Source organism: Triticum aestivum, chromosome 3D, assembly GCF_018294505.1.
Source record: "Triticum aestivum cultivar Chinese Spring chromosome 3D, IWGSC CS RefSeq v2.1, whole genome shotgun sequence".
Classification (NCBI taxonomy): Eukaryota; Viridiplantae; Streptophyta; class Magnoliopsida; order Poales; family Poaceae; genus Triticum; species Triticum aestivum.
The window spans coordinates 547,596,401-547,613,874 of record NC_057802.1 but is presented as its reverse complement, the minus strand read 5'-3'; the positions used below and the strand labels follow the sequence as shown (position 1 = coordinate 547,613,874).

The 17,474-nt window shown below is 44.7% G+C and overlaps 1 protein-coding gene across 2 annotated transcripts; it reads left to right on the top strand.

Annotated features, from left to right (window-relative positions):
• Nucleotides 1–272: 272 nt before the first annotated feature.
• Nucleotides 273–12,669, top strand: LOC123080387 (uncharacterized). 2 transcript variants are annotated; one of them, XM_044503294.1, is made up of 5 exons: nt 273–424; nt 551–8,706; nt 8,799–9,102; nt 12,134–12,215; nt 12,306–12,669. In XM_044503294.1, the coding sequence occupies exon 2, from the start codon at nt 552–554 to the stop codon at nt 2,811–2,813; it is 2,262 nt and encodes a 753-aa protein (XP_044359229.1). In that variant the 5' UTR covers nt 273–424; nt 551; the 3' UTR covers nt 2,814–8,706; nt 8,799–9,102; nt 12,134–12,215; nt 12,306–12,669. The 2 variants fall into 2 exon arrangements, with proteins under 2 accessions (XP_044359229.1, XP_044359228.1); XM_044503293.1 differs by having other exon boundaries at nt 318–474.
• The last annotated feature ends 4,805 nt before the right edge of the window (nt 12,670–17,474 follow it).

Genomic DNA, 17,474 nt, shown 5'->3' with positions numbered 1-17,474 from the left:
AAAATCATCCCTTGTCCTCTATTAAGAGAAAACAGGCATTTTCTTATGATTTCTCTCTCCTTTAGCTCATCATTTATCCTAGGTTACATTCTTTAAGATAGAACCTTGCTCCCGCTTTTTGTGCGTGCGTGCTTTGCATCTTCGAGCGACTGGACCTCCTTTCCCTCTGGACCATTCTTGTTTCTGCCTATTCGGCCCAGAGTCTGTACAAGCATTCCGAACTGGCCATTGACCTGCCAGCCCATTCGCTTCACCCTCTGGGGAGGCCTGGCCCACGAGGGGAGAGGTGGGGTCGCCGCCACACCGTAGGCCACAGAGTGAAGTTGTAGAGCTCGAGCGGGAGCAAGTCGCTGCGCTCGCCGTCGCAGCGCCGAAGAGTCAAACGCCAAATCGCCGCGGAAATCGCCGCCGCACTAGGGTTCAGGTATCCCTCGATTCGAATTCGTCCCCCGTCCCGGCCAGTGGGCGCGGCAGGTGAGGTCCCGGCCCTAGTCCGGGTGAGATCGAATGCGGGATCGAATTCGGCTCTGACGAGGATTTCTGGCTGCAGGATGGAGGACGGGGACGGCGAGGCGGCGCGGGAGGCAATCGCGGCGAGGATGCGGGCCGGCGACTACACCGGCGCCAGGACGCTGCTGCTGGAGACGCTGCAGACCAACCCCGGCCTCGACGGCGCCGTCGAGATGCTCGCCGTGCTCGAGGTCCTCTGCGCCGCCCCCGCCGGCCGCCCGCCGCACTGGTACCGGGCCCTCCAGGTCCTGCCCGGGGACGGCGCCGCCGCCATCGAGGCGCGGCACAGGGCCCTCCTGGCTCAGCTGGAGCCCGTCCGGGACGCCCTCCCCGGCGCCGACCTGGCGCTCCGCCTCGTCGACGAAGCCTACAAGGTGCTGTCCGACCCGGCCAAGAGGGCCAGCTTCGACTCGAGCAACACGGCGGGGGGTTTGGTCAAGCAGATGGCAGCAGGTGCGTTCAGCAGTGCTCACGCTGACTTGCGGCGTGACCCCATTTCGCTGACCGAACGGATGCATGTCGATGGATCAGCAACTCCTCTCGGCACAAATCCTGACATGGATAGAGCAAAAAGCTTGGACACGAAGCATGTTCGGCAGATTGACCAACAATTTTTGGATGCAGGAAATTGTTCAAACGTGGCTAGTTCTTCCAAAACCAAGAGGACCGACCATTGCTTTCAAGGTGATGATGGCGAGTTCGAGTTGCATGAGGAAAACCATGCAGACAAGAAGCTTAAGAGTGTATGGGAGAAGGACGTGTATTCTGTGTCCTCGTCGGAGGAAGATCCCGACGGCTGCTTTGCTGATCTCTCAGATGCCATGCAAGATGACCCCTGCTCTAGTCAACAGTATGACTATCATAACTTTGAGGAGGACAGGTTGATACAGCAATTTGCTACTGGGCAGATCTGGGCAGGGTATGACTGGGAGAAGTTTCCTCGCAGATATGCAAGGATAAATAAAGTTTTGACAGATAAGATGCAGTTATATGTATCATGGTTCAAACCATGCCCGCAATCTCATGAAGAGAAGAACTGGTTAAGTGCAAGCTTGCCATTCGTCTGTGGAACCTTCATTGCGGAAGATCGGCAAATATCGCTATCTTCTATATGTATGTTCTCCCACGAAATATCTCGTGATACTCTAAATCAGCAACTTGAAGTATTTCCCCGGCAAGGAGAAGTATGGGCCATCTACAGTGACTGGGACATTGGGTGGTGCAATAATCCTGAAATGCGGAAGAAGAGTGCCTTTTCTGTTGTAGAAATTCTTACCAGTTATTCAGAAGAATCAGGTTGTACAGTTGCGCCCTTGGTAAAGGTTGGTGGATTTAGAAGCGTTTTCCAGAGGTACATGAGGAGTGGGAGGGAGCAGGTATTACAAGTCTGCAGTGACAATCTGCTCATGTTTTCTCACAGGATCCCTTTATTTAGGTTTACTCATGAGGCTGGAACAGTCCTGGAGCTTGAACATTCTATTGTACCAGAAAATCTGCGGCATCAAAATACATTGGCAAGTGTGACTCCTCTGTCCCCACTTTCAGGTTTGGATAGTGATACAAATGGCTTTCATGAAGCTGCTATGGCGCAATTCTCCAGTGCTTCAACTAGCAATTTAGGTTCAGGTATTTCCCAGCAAGGAGTGATGAACTACAATAACAAGTTGTCACCTGAAGATTTTATGGAGGGGCAGATCTGGGCTGTGTACGATGCTCGGGATCGGATGCCTAGGTCTTATGTCAGAATAATCCATGTGGTTTCAGATGCTACAATTTTTGTGTTGAAGTTGGAACCACATCCAATGCTTAACGAAGAAATACGGTGGGTCGAAGATGGCTTACCGGTTGCTTGTGGGGTATTTCGAGCTGGTACTGGAACTACTTACAAGGACATATCAGCTTTCTCTCATCCTGTACAGTGTGACTGGAGTTCAAAGAAGTCTTTCTATCGAATCTTCCCGAAGAAAGGGGAAATATGGGCAATGTACAAAAATTGGAAGATTACCTTAAATAGCACTGATATTGACAAATGTGAACCTCGCATGGTTGAGATCCTCTCAGATTACACTGATGAGAATGGAGTTAATGTGTGCAGCTTGACTCGCGTAAAAGGCTGTTTATCATTTTTCCAGAGAGCATTACTGGAAGGTTTCCATTTGACAAGGTGGATTTCGAAGTCTGAAATGCTCAGCTTTTCCCATCGAGTTCCTGCTTTTGTTGTCATTGAAATCAGAGAGCGTGATATACCACAAGGGTCATGGCACCTGGAACCAAGTGCCCTACCTCTTAGGAGCATACATTGACAGTCCAAACATAGCAGCTGAAGTTTACCCAACCCTTTTCTTTTGGTTCATTTTGAATAGATTTATTGCCTCTGTCTATGCTCTTGTCTATTGTCTTGATTGTTTTATCCGTCAAGGGAGTTGTTTGTTCACCTTTTCCTTCATGGTACCATCTTTTTGCAATGGTTATATCTTATGTCCTCTATTTTACCAATAGCAGACCAGCACTGGCACATTAAAACATGGAAGTAAGATTCCGTAGCATTAATTAAAATATGCAACAGCAAACATTCTTTGATAAACCGAAACTTTGACTACCCTAGCAACAATTGAAGTGTTGTCTTAGTATAGCTGTTGCCACCAAATTTCTTGAACCGAATTGGAATTCTTGCTATGTTTGTAAGCTACTCAGCTTCTGTATCTGCACACTGCAGCATTATTTTGCCCTTGTCATGCCATCAACTGTATGTTGCCGTGTTCACTATTACTGTTTTCTAGTAGATGGTACTAGCAGGTTCCCAGTTGGGGATATCTTCGCTCTGACCCTGCTATTCTTCTGGTTGCTTCTTCTTGATAATTCTGTGGATGGGGAATCCTGTTTATGTGTGTGAGATCTGCTGATGTCGGGTTGGTGCCTAAGAAAGCAAGGTTGCAGTCACCAACCAATAAAGGGGCCTGGTAATGTTCTCTATGTACTAGTATGAGACTGAAGGCGTCCAGAATATTGTTGTCAATAGTTCTATTATGGTAAAATTTTAATGATACGGTTCTTAGGGCCACACATTGATAGTTCGAAACATAGTAGCAGAAGTTTACCCAGTTGTAATGTAACCCTTTGTTGTTGGTTCATTTTTGACTGATCTGTGCCTGTATTTACGTTCTTATCTTGATTGTTTATCTGTCAAGGGAGTTGTTTGTTCACCCTTTCCTTCGTTATACCATCTGTTTGCTATGGGTCTATCTTTTCCCCTCTGTTTTACCAACCGCAGACAAGGACCGACAGAGTAAAACATGGAACTCGGTTTTTTTATAAAACACAGAACATGCAACAGGAAACATTCTTTGATATACTGTAACTTAGACTACCCTGAGATCAGTTAAGATGGTATCTTTACTATAGCTGTTGTGCCAAAATTCTTGAACTAGAGTTGAACTTTTGTTATGTTTTAAGCTACATAGCTTCTGTAAAACTTTGGCCCTGTCCTGTAAAACTAGAGTTGAACATTTGTTATGTTTACATTTCCACTACTAATATTCATCTAGATGCTACTAACAGGTTCCTGGTTGGGTATATCTTCTCCTGGACCCTGCTGTTCTTCTGGTTGCGTCTTGTTGAGAGCTCTTTGGACGGGGAATCCCATCAATTACACTGCTAATTAATTGTTTATCGCGATGGAACATAAAAGGTAGATGAATGGTTGGAAGCTGATGTGATGTTTGTGAGATCTGCTGATGTTGCGTTGGTGCCTAAGATAAGTTACAATCACAAACCAATAAAGAGGCCTGGGAATGTTTTCTGTATTAGGTCGTCCAGAATGCCTTTACCAATGCTTCTATCATGATTATAATATGGCAAGTCTCTATCAAAAAATTAGATTTGCAAAACTACAGGCAAGTGAACGACGTCTTGTGATGCCACCCTTACCCAATTGCTTAAGCAGTTTAAACATCGGGATATAGGATTTGCTTTGTTCGATTATTGTAATAGTACTAATCAAATACAGCTGACCAAATACAGTCGATCTTTTGGATGGGCCAAATTTTGCTTTCTTGCTGCTGCCATTTGCATCAATTGTAAGCCTTTTTTGGTACTTGATGAATGTCTTCTCTTTAAGCAATTTATGTCCATGCTTATAGCACTACGGAAATATTTAACATTCAAGTACACCCATTGGCTTCTAACTGAAACGCTTACCCTTAAACACTGTAATTTTTATCGAATTCCAGGTTGCTTGTTTTCTTTTGCTCAATTTCAGCCTTGTACTTTGGTCCATTCAAAGGAAAAGATAGGCTAGAATAAGTACTGTATTTTGTGGTCCTTTTGTGCAAGGTACGCCATCAAATTAGATACTATGGTGATCTAGTGATCTAAATATCCTTTTGTCAACAAGACTTTATCACGTTCACTGCACTGCTTGCTACTAGATGCTACTAGCCGGTTTCGAGTTGGGGATATCTCCGCTCTGATCTGCTGTCTTGTGGTTGCAGTCCTAATTATTTTTTTACTGCGGCGGAACGTTAACGTAAATGAATGGATGGACAACGATGTCTGTATGTGAGATCTGCTGATGTCTGAGTCGGTGCCTAAGAAAGCAAAGTTACAATCACCAACCAATAAAGGGGTCTAGTAATGTTCTCTATGTATGCGGTTGTCCAGGATATCGTTGTCAATAGTACTATTATGTTCTGAATAATATGGTTCTTAGGGCCATGCATGGACAGTTGGAAACACAGCAGCAGATGCTTAGCCAATTCTAATGAATCAATCCTTTCCTGCTGGTTCATTTTTAACTGATCGATTGCCTCTGGTTTTCTTAACTCAATATTTTATCTGTCAAGGGGGTTGTTTGTTCACCTTTTCCTTTATTGTAACATCCTTTTGCTATGGGTCTATCTTCTCCCCACTGTTTTACCAACGGCAGACAAGGACTGACGCGGTAAAACATGGAACTCAGTTTTTTTTATAACAAACACAAAATATGCAACATGAAACATTCTTTGATATACTGTAACTTGGACCACCCTAGAAACAACAAATGAAATGGCATCTTAACTAGAGTTGATTTTTTGTTATGTTTTAAGCTACACAGCCTCTGTAAAACTTTGCTTTGTTGTGCCATTTAACTGTCCTTTTCCATTTTTACTGCTACTGATAGATGCTACTAACAGGTTCCTAGTTGGGGATATCTTTTCTCTGATCCTGCTGTTCTTCTGGTTGCTTCTTGTTTAGAGTTCTTCGAATGGGGAACCCCATCGGTTACACTACTAATTAATTTTTTACTGCGATGGAACGTAAAGGTAGATGAATGGTTGGAAGCTGATCTGATGTTTGTGAGATCTGCTGATGTTGCGTTGGTGCCTAAGAAATCAAAGTTACAATCAAACCAATAGAGGGAATGCTCTCTATATATGAGGTCATCTAGAATATCTCTACTAGTGCTTCTATCATGATTATAATATGGCAAGTCTCCGTATCAAGAAGTGAGATTTGCAAAACTATAGACAATTGAATGACGTCTTGTGATGCCCCCCTTACGCAGCTGCTTAAGCAGTCTAAACATCATCATATAGGATTTGCTTTGCTCGATTATCATACTAGTACCAATCAAATTCAGCTGACCTTTGGGATGAGCCAAATATTGCTTTCTTGCTGCTGCCATTTGCACTACTTGTAAGCCTGGTTTGGTACGTGATGATTATCTTTACTTCAAGCAATTTCTGTCCATGCTTATATCATTAATGTGATATTTACCTTTGCAGTACAACCATTGGCATCTAACTGAATAACTAAACCGTAAACACTGGGATTTTACCCAATTCCAGTGTGCTTGTTTTCTTTTGCTCGGTTTCAGCCTAGTACCTTGTCCCATTCAAAGGAAATGATAGGCTAGGATAAGCACTGTATTTTGTGGTCCTTTCGTGGAACACACGTGCTTAAATTAGATACCATGGTGATCTAAATGTCCTTTTGTCAACAAGACTTTATGGCGTTCACTGCATTGTTGCCATTGGAAGTACGCAACTAGTTTCCAATACGTCCAAATACACCCACTGATTTTTAACCTGGTAGTATCGGAATAAGTTTTGGCCAGTCATGATCTATGTGTTTTTCTTGTGCTTAAAATACAGCTAGTTCCAAGTATTCTTAGACACAAGCAGGAAGTTTCCTGCCTTGCAACTTGCTTGAGAAATAGTTAAGAATGACAGAGGTAGACGAGTTCATGGTGTTCTGGTTATTTTCATGTGCTCAGATTCAACTGTTTTTAAGTGTTTGTATCGCACATGCAATAGACGAATTCATGGTGTTCTGGTTATTCATGTGCTCAGATTCAACTGTTTTTAAGTGTTTGTATCGCACATGCAACTCTGAAAGTTTCCTAGTTTCCAGCTAGCTTAAAAAGCACTTAAGAATGACAAAGATGTGTGGATTCATGATGCAGTGAGAGGCGTGAAGCATTCTGTTGCACACTTGTAATAACAACCGAGTTTACAGGTCAGTTGCTTCATCTACCATCATGTCAATATCACATCCTGAAAATATGGCGAAAATGTCACTTGGGAAAGCTACACATTGTGTGGTAAGGCTCAAAGTGGAAATTATTGTTGTCCTAACTGATGTTGAAACTTGAAAGTGCAATCTTGGTCACTAGCGTGCTCAGGAAGGGGAAGTAGGTGAGACGAAGAATGTTAGAAACACCCCTTGGTTTTTACGTGAAGTACTCTTGCGCATTTCTGAACTTCCCCTGTGCACTTTGACTTGTTTTATACTCCATCCGTCTAGATACATCCGTTTGAGCGTCAAGTAATTCCGGACGGAGGTAGTACATTTTAAGACTTATCGGTTTTCAAATCTATCAGTTAGTCTTTTCTTTTTTGGCACCCTTTTATCATTATGAATGTTCCTTTGTACTATATGTCAACACTCAGATGCTATAAGCTACCAAGAATGAGTTGAGGTAGCTCTGTTTGTTCGAATTTCAAGCTGTATAGTTGAGATCGTCTCTCAAAGCTGTATTTTGCCGTATAGCACAACAACCTAATTAAGAGGACTTATTTGTCCATTCAAGCAATACTAATACTACTCTTTCGTTGTGGGTGGGCATTGAATGCATGCGAGTGATGATCTTGTTTGTCTCTTGCTCTAGTTCTGGAGTTTGAGAGGATGATAGTTCCTCTTTGCCTACTCATTTGAAAAACTCGTGGTTTGATCTCTTATGCAGTTCCTTTTTCATGTGCAAGTTTAAGGATGTGATAGCATATTCAGTCCATAGTAAACGACATTGGAGATACCATAGGGGGCAGTATACCTAAAGAGTTCTTTCTTTTATATTACTGATGATGAAACATTTTGTTTCTTTTGACCGAGGGATTATCTTGTTCTTTTTCTTGCTCTTGTTCTGTGGTTTGAGGGAACGACAGCTCCTCTCTGCCCACTCATTAAACATTCATGTAGTTTGATCTTTCTTATTCAGAACCTTTTTCCTATGCAAGTTTAAGGATGTGGTTGATTAACCAGTTCATGCTAAACGACATTTGAGATACCTAGGGTGTGTAGTATACCTAAAGAGCACATTGATTCTATATCTTTTATATACTACTGAAAACATTTTGTTTCTTTTGACCGACCCCTTCTGATCTGCAATACCCACCCTGCGGATTGCATTGTTAATCTTCACGCTGCAAGGTGCCAACGAGTGAGTTCTCTGCCGTGTATGATTGTACAAATACAAGATTCTAATGGGAATATAAAGAACCCTCTATATCTAATGTATGGACGGCTCTTTACTGCATATTGTGTTGTTGTACTGTCACCATTATATTTCACCTTTCATTTTGACCATTTTACTCTTTACCGGAAAAAAATGGTGACTATTTTACCGGCCTTGCTTGCTCTTGGGCCTCTGGATTGGAGAGCACTGCAAGTAACCTCTCTGCCATGGTGGCTTGTTTGTTTCTACATATATATAGTTGACAAATGGTGAAAAGTGCAGAAGGAATCCAATACGAAGTGGAAAGTGGGGCCACCTGCACAGAATTGGAGATCCCACCACCAAACTGTCATTATATCCCAGTCATCCAATGGGACTGACTGTCTTTGCAAATGATTCTCCATCAGACAAGTAGAATACATCTGATGGTGTCACTTTTGTGATTGCTGGTGTTCACCTTCCATTCCCCGCCTAATTTTATCCAGGTAGGATTTTAAAATTATACTTGCACTTCCTGTGAGCGGTCTCCGGCCCTAAGTTGTTGGTTGTTGCTCTTCCTCTCTGTTCTCTTCCCCAGGACCGACTAGTATAAAAGAGGAGGATGCTTTTCTACTCTCCTTCAGACGACAAGGCATAGCTACGAGAAAGAAAGTCTTGTTGAAGAGTGAGGGAGAGGAAGCTCCCACCCACCCAGAGGGGTGCGAAGAGGCAGCATGGAGCGTGCAGGGGAAGATGATGATACAGGGAGTGGAAGCAGGAGGAGGAGCAGGAGCATGAGCATGGGCGGATCAGATGCAACGTCGACCATGAGCGGCGGCGGCACCACGGCGGTCAAGCAGCACCAGGCTCTGAGGCTCGTGGAGGACCTCTCCCTCCCTTCGGTATGATCTCCACCCCCCCCCCCCCCCCCTCCCTCCCTCTTTCAAGCTTGATCACGATATGAAGTCTCTAATGGCTCTTCTAGCTCTGCAATCCCAGCCCCGATCATATTCATGGTCTGCTCATATTTCCTTCAACTTCTCTGTTATACATTTATTTTTTGGGTGAGGAGGATGTCAACCGTGTCACACAGATCGCTAGTAGTTTCCTCGATTCACTTTTGCTGATCCCGCTGCTCTTCCCCATGAGGAAATGGAGTCGTTGTGAGTGGCATGCGCATTGGAATCAAGCTCTTGGTTCCACTCCCATTTGTCAATATGCAGTTATGCACTAGCTAGCCTAGCCCTCCTTGGATGCCCACTATTCTATATAGTACCTGTGTCCTGCATTCAGTCCTCCCATATTGCGTGTTCCCGTCCCGTGTCTGCAGCCCCATTGAAGTGTGTGAGCGAGTGACTGTTTATCTACTCCTTGGATACTCACGGTCCCCCTCTCATTTCCAATCACCTTTTGCCGCTAAGCTTTTTATACTACAATCATAAAGGTAGAAAGAGAGAGGAGGCACTGCATCAATCGACCCATCAATTCCACATTTTATTTTGTTTTGTTTAACACCGCACGCCCTCGCTAGAAACCAGAAGCACAAGTGCTGAGATCAGAATGATCTCACCTTGTTCCTCCAACTCAGAAAGGGACAAATGAACAGCCACTTGCATCCGCACGGAGCTGCAGTGAGAGTCTGACGGTCTCATACGGACACGTCGCTACGCGTGCGTCAAGCAACTGTAGCAGTTAGCAGCAGCACTGCAATGAGCAATCAAGGTGTCGGTCGTGCCTCCATTAGAGTGACCCTCTAGCTCTTGGAATCGCGGAGGCGAAGCTGAAATTGCCATAGGAAAACCGGTGGCCGTGGACGCCATGTGTGCCTGCTTGCTGCGCCCATTAGGTAAGGTGTGATTCCAAAGCGAGAGTAAGACTGGATTTTTGTTGTGTCTTTCTTGGATCTTGACCTAACATCACGTGCGTCCATTAGAGAGCCGTTAACCGGGAACAAGTCACGGTCACATCACTGTAGCAGCCTCGATCAGCAAATGGATTCCTTCCCATTAATGCAAAGTGCTACCGGTCAAACAAATGCCTGCCCCTCTGGCTCACAACACCCCCCTGCCTCTGGGTTATCTTCCGTAGATCCCTTCCCTGCTCCGTATTCATCTGGTCAAATACGGCACATGCTATGCAGAACGAGCCCTCCTTTGACCTGAAAAATACGAATATATTTCTGTATGCGGACTTATTAGATGTATATAAGCATCTGTTCATTCGTCCATTCCTGTCACAAACATGCTAAGCATCTTTGAACGTGCTTTTATATACACGCGTGCGCACGCGTTGCTTACGTCGCCATGCAAATTTTAACTCGTTGTCAGATCTGAAACATTGCCGTCCCCACAGTTTGGTTGATCCGGTCAGTCAAACAAAAACATTTCACCGTCAGCTGGGCAGCCAGGGTGTGCAGTTTTGACCCAACATCTCTGCACATACAGGAGAAGAAACAATATTTTAAGTAGAATACAAATGCTTGACATGTGGGCGAAGTGCTCCTTAGGTGAAATACTGAATAAAACGATCCCTGTCTACAGTATAATATTGTTAAGAGGTCTTCATTAGGTTGGATGGCAATGTGAATGGGGACGGCGTATATACGTACGTATGCTGCATGTATAATAAAGACATACATATACATGTAGTCATGGATGTAGACATCCATCCATCCATATGTTCTCTATGTCTCTAGCCAGCAAGCGTCTAGCTAGTTTAAGATGCTCTTCTGGTGAAATTTTTTGAAACCGTTAAGATGTTGGTGTCATCTTAGCGTTTTACGGAGTAATTATTACGGCTGGCACCCGACATTAAGGTACGAGAGGCACCACTCGGCCACATGCCTTTGCCCTCCGTGCACGTAGTGGACAATTTTCGTGTTTTGACCCTTGATAGTTGTTTCAGATTCAATCCTAGTTTGCAAAAATTTCGGGATCTGACCCTTTTCCTACCGCCAGGGTCCTTGGCGGTAGGGTATAACAACCTACCGTCAAGATCTCTGGCGGTAGGAAACTTATCAACATCAGCAGCATGGACCCCTACCGCCAAACACGGTGGTGGTAGCCTATATAACCCTATCACCAAGGTGTCTGGCTGTAGGTGCGAATACACACTGTGTCTGATACTTAGAAAAAAATTACGGTAGGGCATGCAACCCTACCGCCAGAGACCTTGACGGTAGGCTGTTATACCCTGCTGTTATACCCTACCGCCAAGGACACTGGCAGTAGGAAAAGGATCAGATCTTGAAATTTTTGTAAACTAGGGTTAGATCTGGATCAACTTACGAAAAAGGGTCAAAACACGAAAATTGTCCTCACGTAGTATTGGCCTTGATCCATAGAGATATCATGCGTATCACAAGGGCCGCACGTGATGAGTATACAACAAGCAGCAGCAGCAGCAGCTTAAAATAACTTATCAGACCATGCCATGGGAACGAACAACTGCTCCTGGCTAGTACTTGCAGCAGTGCAGGTCATGTGGTGACCAGAACGAGGGACGGAATTTGTCTAGTGGCAAGTGGTCAAGATAGAATGGTTGGGTGAGAGCGACGCATACATGGGTTGCAATTAGCACGTAGCTCTAATATTCTTTAACTATAGAGCGGGCCAGGTTGCTGGGTTGCCGCTACCACCACTCAAGTACTACTATAGCTAACCATCCACCATTAACCACCGTCCGTATAGCTAATAATCAAGTCAAGGCCTAACCAAGACTTAAAAAATTCAGCTAGTACGCACGTACATCGATTAGTGGCTTAGCTGCACAGTGTGTTGACATATACTACTAGCTGGTTGCCGGTCCCTTTGCTTAATTGCGTAGAAGCGATGCAAACATATTGGGTGTTGCGTTGATGATGCTTAATTAGCCAGTGCGCATGTTGATGGCGGAAGTTTAATGGGATTCTGAATACATCTGCAACGGGTGCAGGTGCAGGTGGTGGTGATGAGCGCCAACATGGGCTGCTCCCACTGCCGACAGCGGGTCACCAAGGTCGTCACCAAGATGAACGGTAAGGATCCAACTGACATCTCATTTTAATCACTGATGTTCGCTGCGATATTGTGCTGATGTGTTATCGGTGTGTATTGATCTCGTCTAGCAGGGCTGCTGGATTACATGGTGGATTTCGGGAAGAAGGAGGTGACGGTTAGGGGCACGGTAATCCACACCAAGAAGAAGAAGAGAAAGAAGCAGCCGTACATGATCACTGGGCTGGAGAAGGTGCCGCCTGCTAACGTGGGCGCCAGGACGCTCTCCTGGTTTTTGGGATGCTACGGTTCATAGCTAGTAGTACGTACAAAGCATAGTAGTATACTGTTATGTACAAGTAGTTGCTTAATTGTTGTTCCATATATATTTTAGTCATCTTTCTTCTTATAATTTTTGCATGGAAATAATGTATGCTGGTAGAGTGGTAGTGGTAATTATGTGTATATCATGTCCTATAATCTCATGTTTGCAAATTGCAAGGTGCTAGAGCACACATTGCAGGCTTCTAGTACGTTTTTGTATGTGGGCCTTCTCTGCAAATATGAAACGCAACCATGAGGATTAAGTTAGAGGGTGCTTGGATTCAAGGGACTTATTTTAGTCTGACTAAAAATAGTCTTTTTAAAAGGCTAAAGTTCCAAGCACCCCTGACTAAAGAGGGGCTAAAACTAGTCTTGAGACTAAATTTTTTTAGTCAGGGGTACCCCTACTGAAATGTGGATTAGGCCTCTCTCTCCTCATTTAACTCCTCTCCTTTAACACAGGCGAGTTCTGGATTGAAGGGTTTGGAGGATAATAAATGCTCATTAACTTGATTTTAGTCTCTTTAGTATTTGGATCCAAGCATGGATAATGCTAGCAAGTTTTAGTCCCATTACTTTTAGTCATGAGACTAAAACGTATCCAAGCACCCTCTTAGACGTCGTTTTCAGCCTGGCTAGTGTCTCGTATCCAAAGTTTCGAGTGTACATAGGCCCACCGCTCTTAGCACGCCTGGGGTACCGCTTACTTTGCCATCCAAATTAATAACCTTTATCTCATCATGAATGGATAGATCCACCCTCTCATGCCGAAAGTAAACCTGGATGGAAGTGGAGTGGGTTCAGAGAATCGCACGGGTCCTAGCTAATTATGCAATACATGTCGGAGGGGACGAGCAAGAATGGATGGTGCGTGGCAAAAGTGAGTGAGATCAACAGCTCAAAGAGACAAGAAGAAAAGATAAGAGGCCGATGGAAAGATGCAGCGACGTGGAGGGGACGACCACATGAACGATCTGATCTGATCTGATCTTGCTGCTACTGCCGCCTCATGTAAATGTTCAGGTTATATATGTTGAGAGCTTTTGAGAAAATTGCATAAACCAGCTCTACCTTTCATATTTGTCATATATATTGCGGTCGATTTTGCATAGAACGCCTACTTTTCATGTTTGTCGCACAAAACGCCACGGATTGGTGTAATCCATTGCAACCAGCTCTAATCCATCATTTGACTTTGTTGACGTGATTCCCAACAGCTGGGCCCCACTTGTAAGTGTGCATGTGGCAAGGAAAAAAAATGCCACATCAGCAGGATAACTAAAACTACTAATATCTCCTGAAACTACATTTCAAAATGAGTCAAAATTTCAAGAACAGTACAATGTGCATATATGGATTTATCTTGCATTTTTTTGCAAACTAGCAAAGTGGGCCACGCACATGCGTGGGCTAGTACTTACCAAAGTTATGTTACTCCAAGTAGATACTTGCAATTTCTGTCGATTGATCCTTAAGTGGTGGTTGAAACCACGCAGTTTTACCCTTAAACATACCTTGTGGTCATTTTCATGATATGATGAATTCCCCTTTTCACGTTTCCAGAAATATCGGGCGCTCATGTTTGTGTCATATCCTTTGGTAGCGATGCGCTCCAACATGTCGGTTTAACTGATGGGGCTGGATGATTGTGTACGCGGTGTGGAACCAGCTTGGCATGAAATGGCAGCACGCATGCTGAAGTCCTTCATGTTTAAAATATATACTTCCTCCGATCCTTTTTACCCACATATATGATTTGTCTGGAGTCCATATTTATGTTAAAAACATCAACATCTACAATTTTAAAGTTATATAATGTAAAAGTTAAATTTGTGATGCATCTAATGATGTTGATTTGTATTGTGAATGCTCATATTTTTTCTATAAGTCGTTCGAACTTTCTGAAGTTTGACTCCAAACAAATCTTATATGCGGAGTAAAAAGAACAGGAGGGGCTATATGGGTTCTTTTGTGGGGAAGTTCCACATGCATAAAATTTGAGTCAAAATATGAATGATCGGTATCGGTTAGAGATTTTTCTTGTATGACCATCTACTATATGTTTGCATGAATATGTTCAATAATTTGCAACCTGAAAATTAAATACTTTAGGATGACCACCATCTATGCACTATACCTTTTTCAGGTGGTCTGCATTGTACTTAACCGTAGATGATTAGTAAGAAATTGATTTGTTGTTTCTAATAAAACAATGATCTTTTTATGCTGGAATGATTAGTTGGGCAAGCGGCTAAATTTCGTGTTTTGACCCTTTTCTGGAACTTATTTGAGATTTGACCCTGCCTTGCAAAAATTTCGGGATTTGACTCTTTTCTTACCGTCAGGGTCCATGGCGGTAGGGTATAACAGCCTACCACCAAGGTCCCTGGCGGTAGGGTTGCACGCCTACTGGAAAAATTCCTAAGTATAAAACACAGTGCATGCTCGCCAGATCCCGATTTTGTACTAACTCTAGTGTAAAGTTATACTAAGGTCAAGACACTTATTTTGGGATGGAGGGAGTATATAGGTTGTGATACTTACCACATAAGGAAATATATGTTCTGAGATATCATGACCAAACCGACATTTGGAACCCACATGGACAACATTGATACACCGGCCACCGGTTCATAGAGAATGAATGAGTAACAATTCTCAACACCGGAACGACATGAGTTCATGCATATAAACTGCTGTACCAATTTCACTAACATGTAGGACTGTACCATGATCGATATATATGCACCGGCCTCTACAGTCTGTATCACGTGTGCACGCTCACATGTAGGACTGCACCCATGATCGATATGCACGCACGTACAGTACTAAACAATCTTACTCGAGAGGCCGGCACTCAACCCAACCAAGATGGTCAGGGCAGCTCGTACGGAACTGGATCCTTCAACATTGAGAAGAAAAGTTAGAGAAGCTACAGTACTTTAACTTCTCTTCTTTCTATCCATATGATTAAGACTAAAATGACTTAAATTAATTTATAAATTGATGATCTACTGTGTACATTTACAGTAATTACATATAAACAAATTGATGACGAAATAAAATTAATTTTGAATTAGTTATATCTACTAGACAACCTGCTAACTATCTATTAATAGTCTCTAACTTGCCTTCTTCATTTTACACTACCGTGACTTTCTTTCTCTATGTTAGTGGATCCGGTTCCAACTCATACCTGAAAAAATCCGGACCAAACCGACATTTGGATCCCGATGAACTACATTGATACACCAACCTGCGGTTCATAGAGAATGAATATGAGTAACAATTCTCAACACCAGGAACAACGCGAGTTCATGCATACAGCATATACTATGCATAAAGTACCAATTTCACCAACATCAACTATACGGAAGCATATGAATTATGCTTATGTATGATCATATACTTATGCGTGATCATATACAACTTAAGCATATGAATTATGTCTAATCATATACTTATCGATTATGTACAGCTTGCCCTGCTTCTCAAGGCATCTCCAGCTGTCCCCCCCCCCCAAGGCTCTGAAATATCGCCTCCTGAGGACTAACTGGTGATATTTTTGCCGTGGGGACGGTCGGGTTCCCAACCGCCGCCCTAAGTTGGCACCTAGACACCGTTTCTCAAATGCAATTTTGGCTCATATTCGAAGAAAATGACTCGATTTTGGACGGAATTTAGGCGGTTTCATTCATATTTGTACAAACTTAAAGACATACATAAAACTTAAAAAAAAATACGCCGCCGCCGCCCCTAGCCTAGTTCATGCCGTGGAGCTTGTAGAAGGCGGTGTAGTCGCCGCCATCATCGTCGCCGTCGTCCTGCACGCTGCCGTCCTTGCTGCAGCCCTGCCCTGGATCGCCGCTGCGGACGGGGTTGGTCGGCGTCGGCGCCTCCTCCTCGTCGTTGTCGAGGACGATGATGCCGTCCTCCTCGCGGCCACAGCGTCGCTCGCCGATCTCCTCCAGAGCACGGCGCTGGCGCTCCACCTCCTCCCGCATGTAGTCGTCGCGCGCCCATTTCAGGTCGGTTTCGAGGTCGGCGACCATCTCCACGTGCTCCTGCTTGACGACCATGGGTGTCACCGGCTCCTTCTTCAGCCTGACCAGGCAAAGATGGCCGCGGGAAGGGGAAGGTTGGCGGCGGCCCTCGTTTATGACAAGGTTGCCGCCGCGGCTGCGTCGGCGCTCCAGCGTCTCCTGGGGCTAGGGCTTGACACGGGTGAGCAGCGCGTCTTCACTACGCCGCCCGTGATCAATGGAAGGCTGACTGGCGGCAGCCTTAGCATTGATTCGCGCGGGAGCCGAGGCGATGAGATGAGGATGACAATGCTAGTCTCTGACTCAGCGGGCCCATGGGGTGGGAATCCGGCGTGGGAAGTTTTGGCACAATTTTCCTTTCCCCCGGCGCCCTTGGTCGGCACCCAGCGCGCTGGGTTCGGCCTGGGTCCGCCGGCGCCAATTTCGGTCCTAATCGGCGAAATTTGAGCTCCTGGGGCGCGACTGAACCATTTTTTTGAGCCGACGATAAAAAAGGGGTATGGGGGCCTGTCGGGGGGGGGAGCGGAGATGCTCTCAGTCTCCGAGGAGGGCCAGGGAGCTGCTGATGTCGCCTGCCACGAAGAATACGAGGGCCACGGTGCAGGAAGAGGTCTCCTGGGTCGTCGACGACAAAGAGGAGGGCAGCGGCGGCTGTCGGTGTCAAAACCGGCGGATCTCGGGTAGGGGGTCCCGAACTGTGCGTCTAACGCAGATGGTAACAGGAGGCGGGGGACACGATGTTTACCCAGGTTCGGGCCCTCTCGATGGAGGTAATACCCTACTTCCTGCTTGATTGATCTAGATGATATGAGTATTACAAGAGTTGATCTACGACGAGATCGTAGAGGCTAAACCCTAGAAGCTAGCCTATGGTATGATTGTTTTTTCCTACGGACTAAACCCTCTGGTTTATATAGACACCGGAGGGGGCTA

Coding starts and splice junctions, on each gene's coding strand:
- LOC123080387 (XM_044503294.1), top strand. CDS start 552: ATGGAGGACGGGGACGGCGAGGCGGCGCGGGAGGCAATCGCGGCGAGG.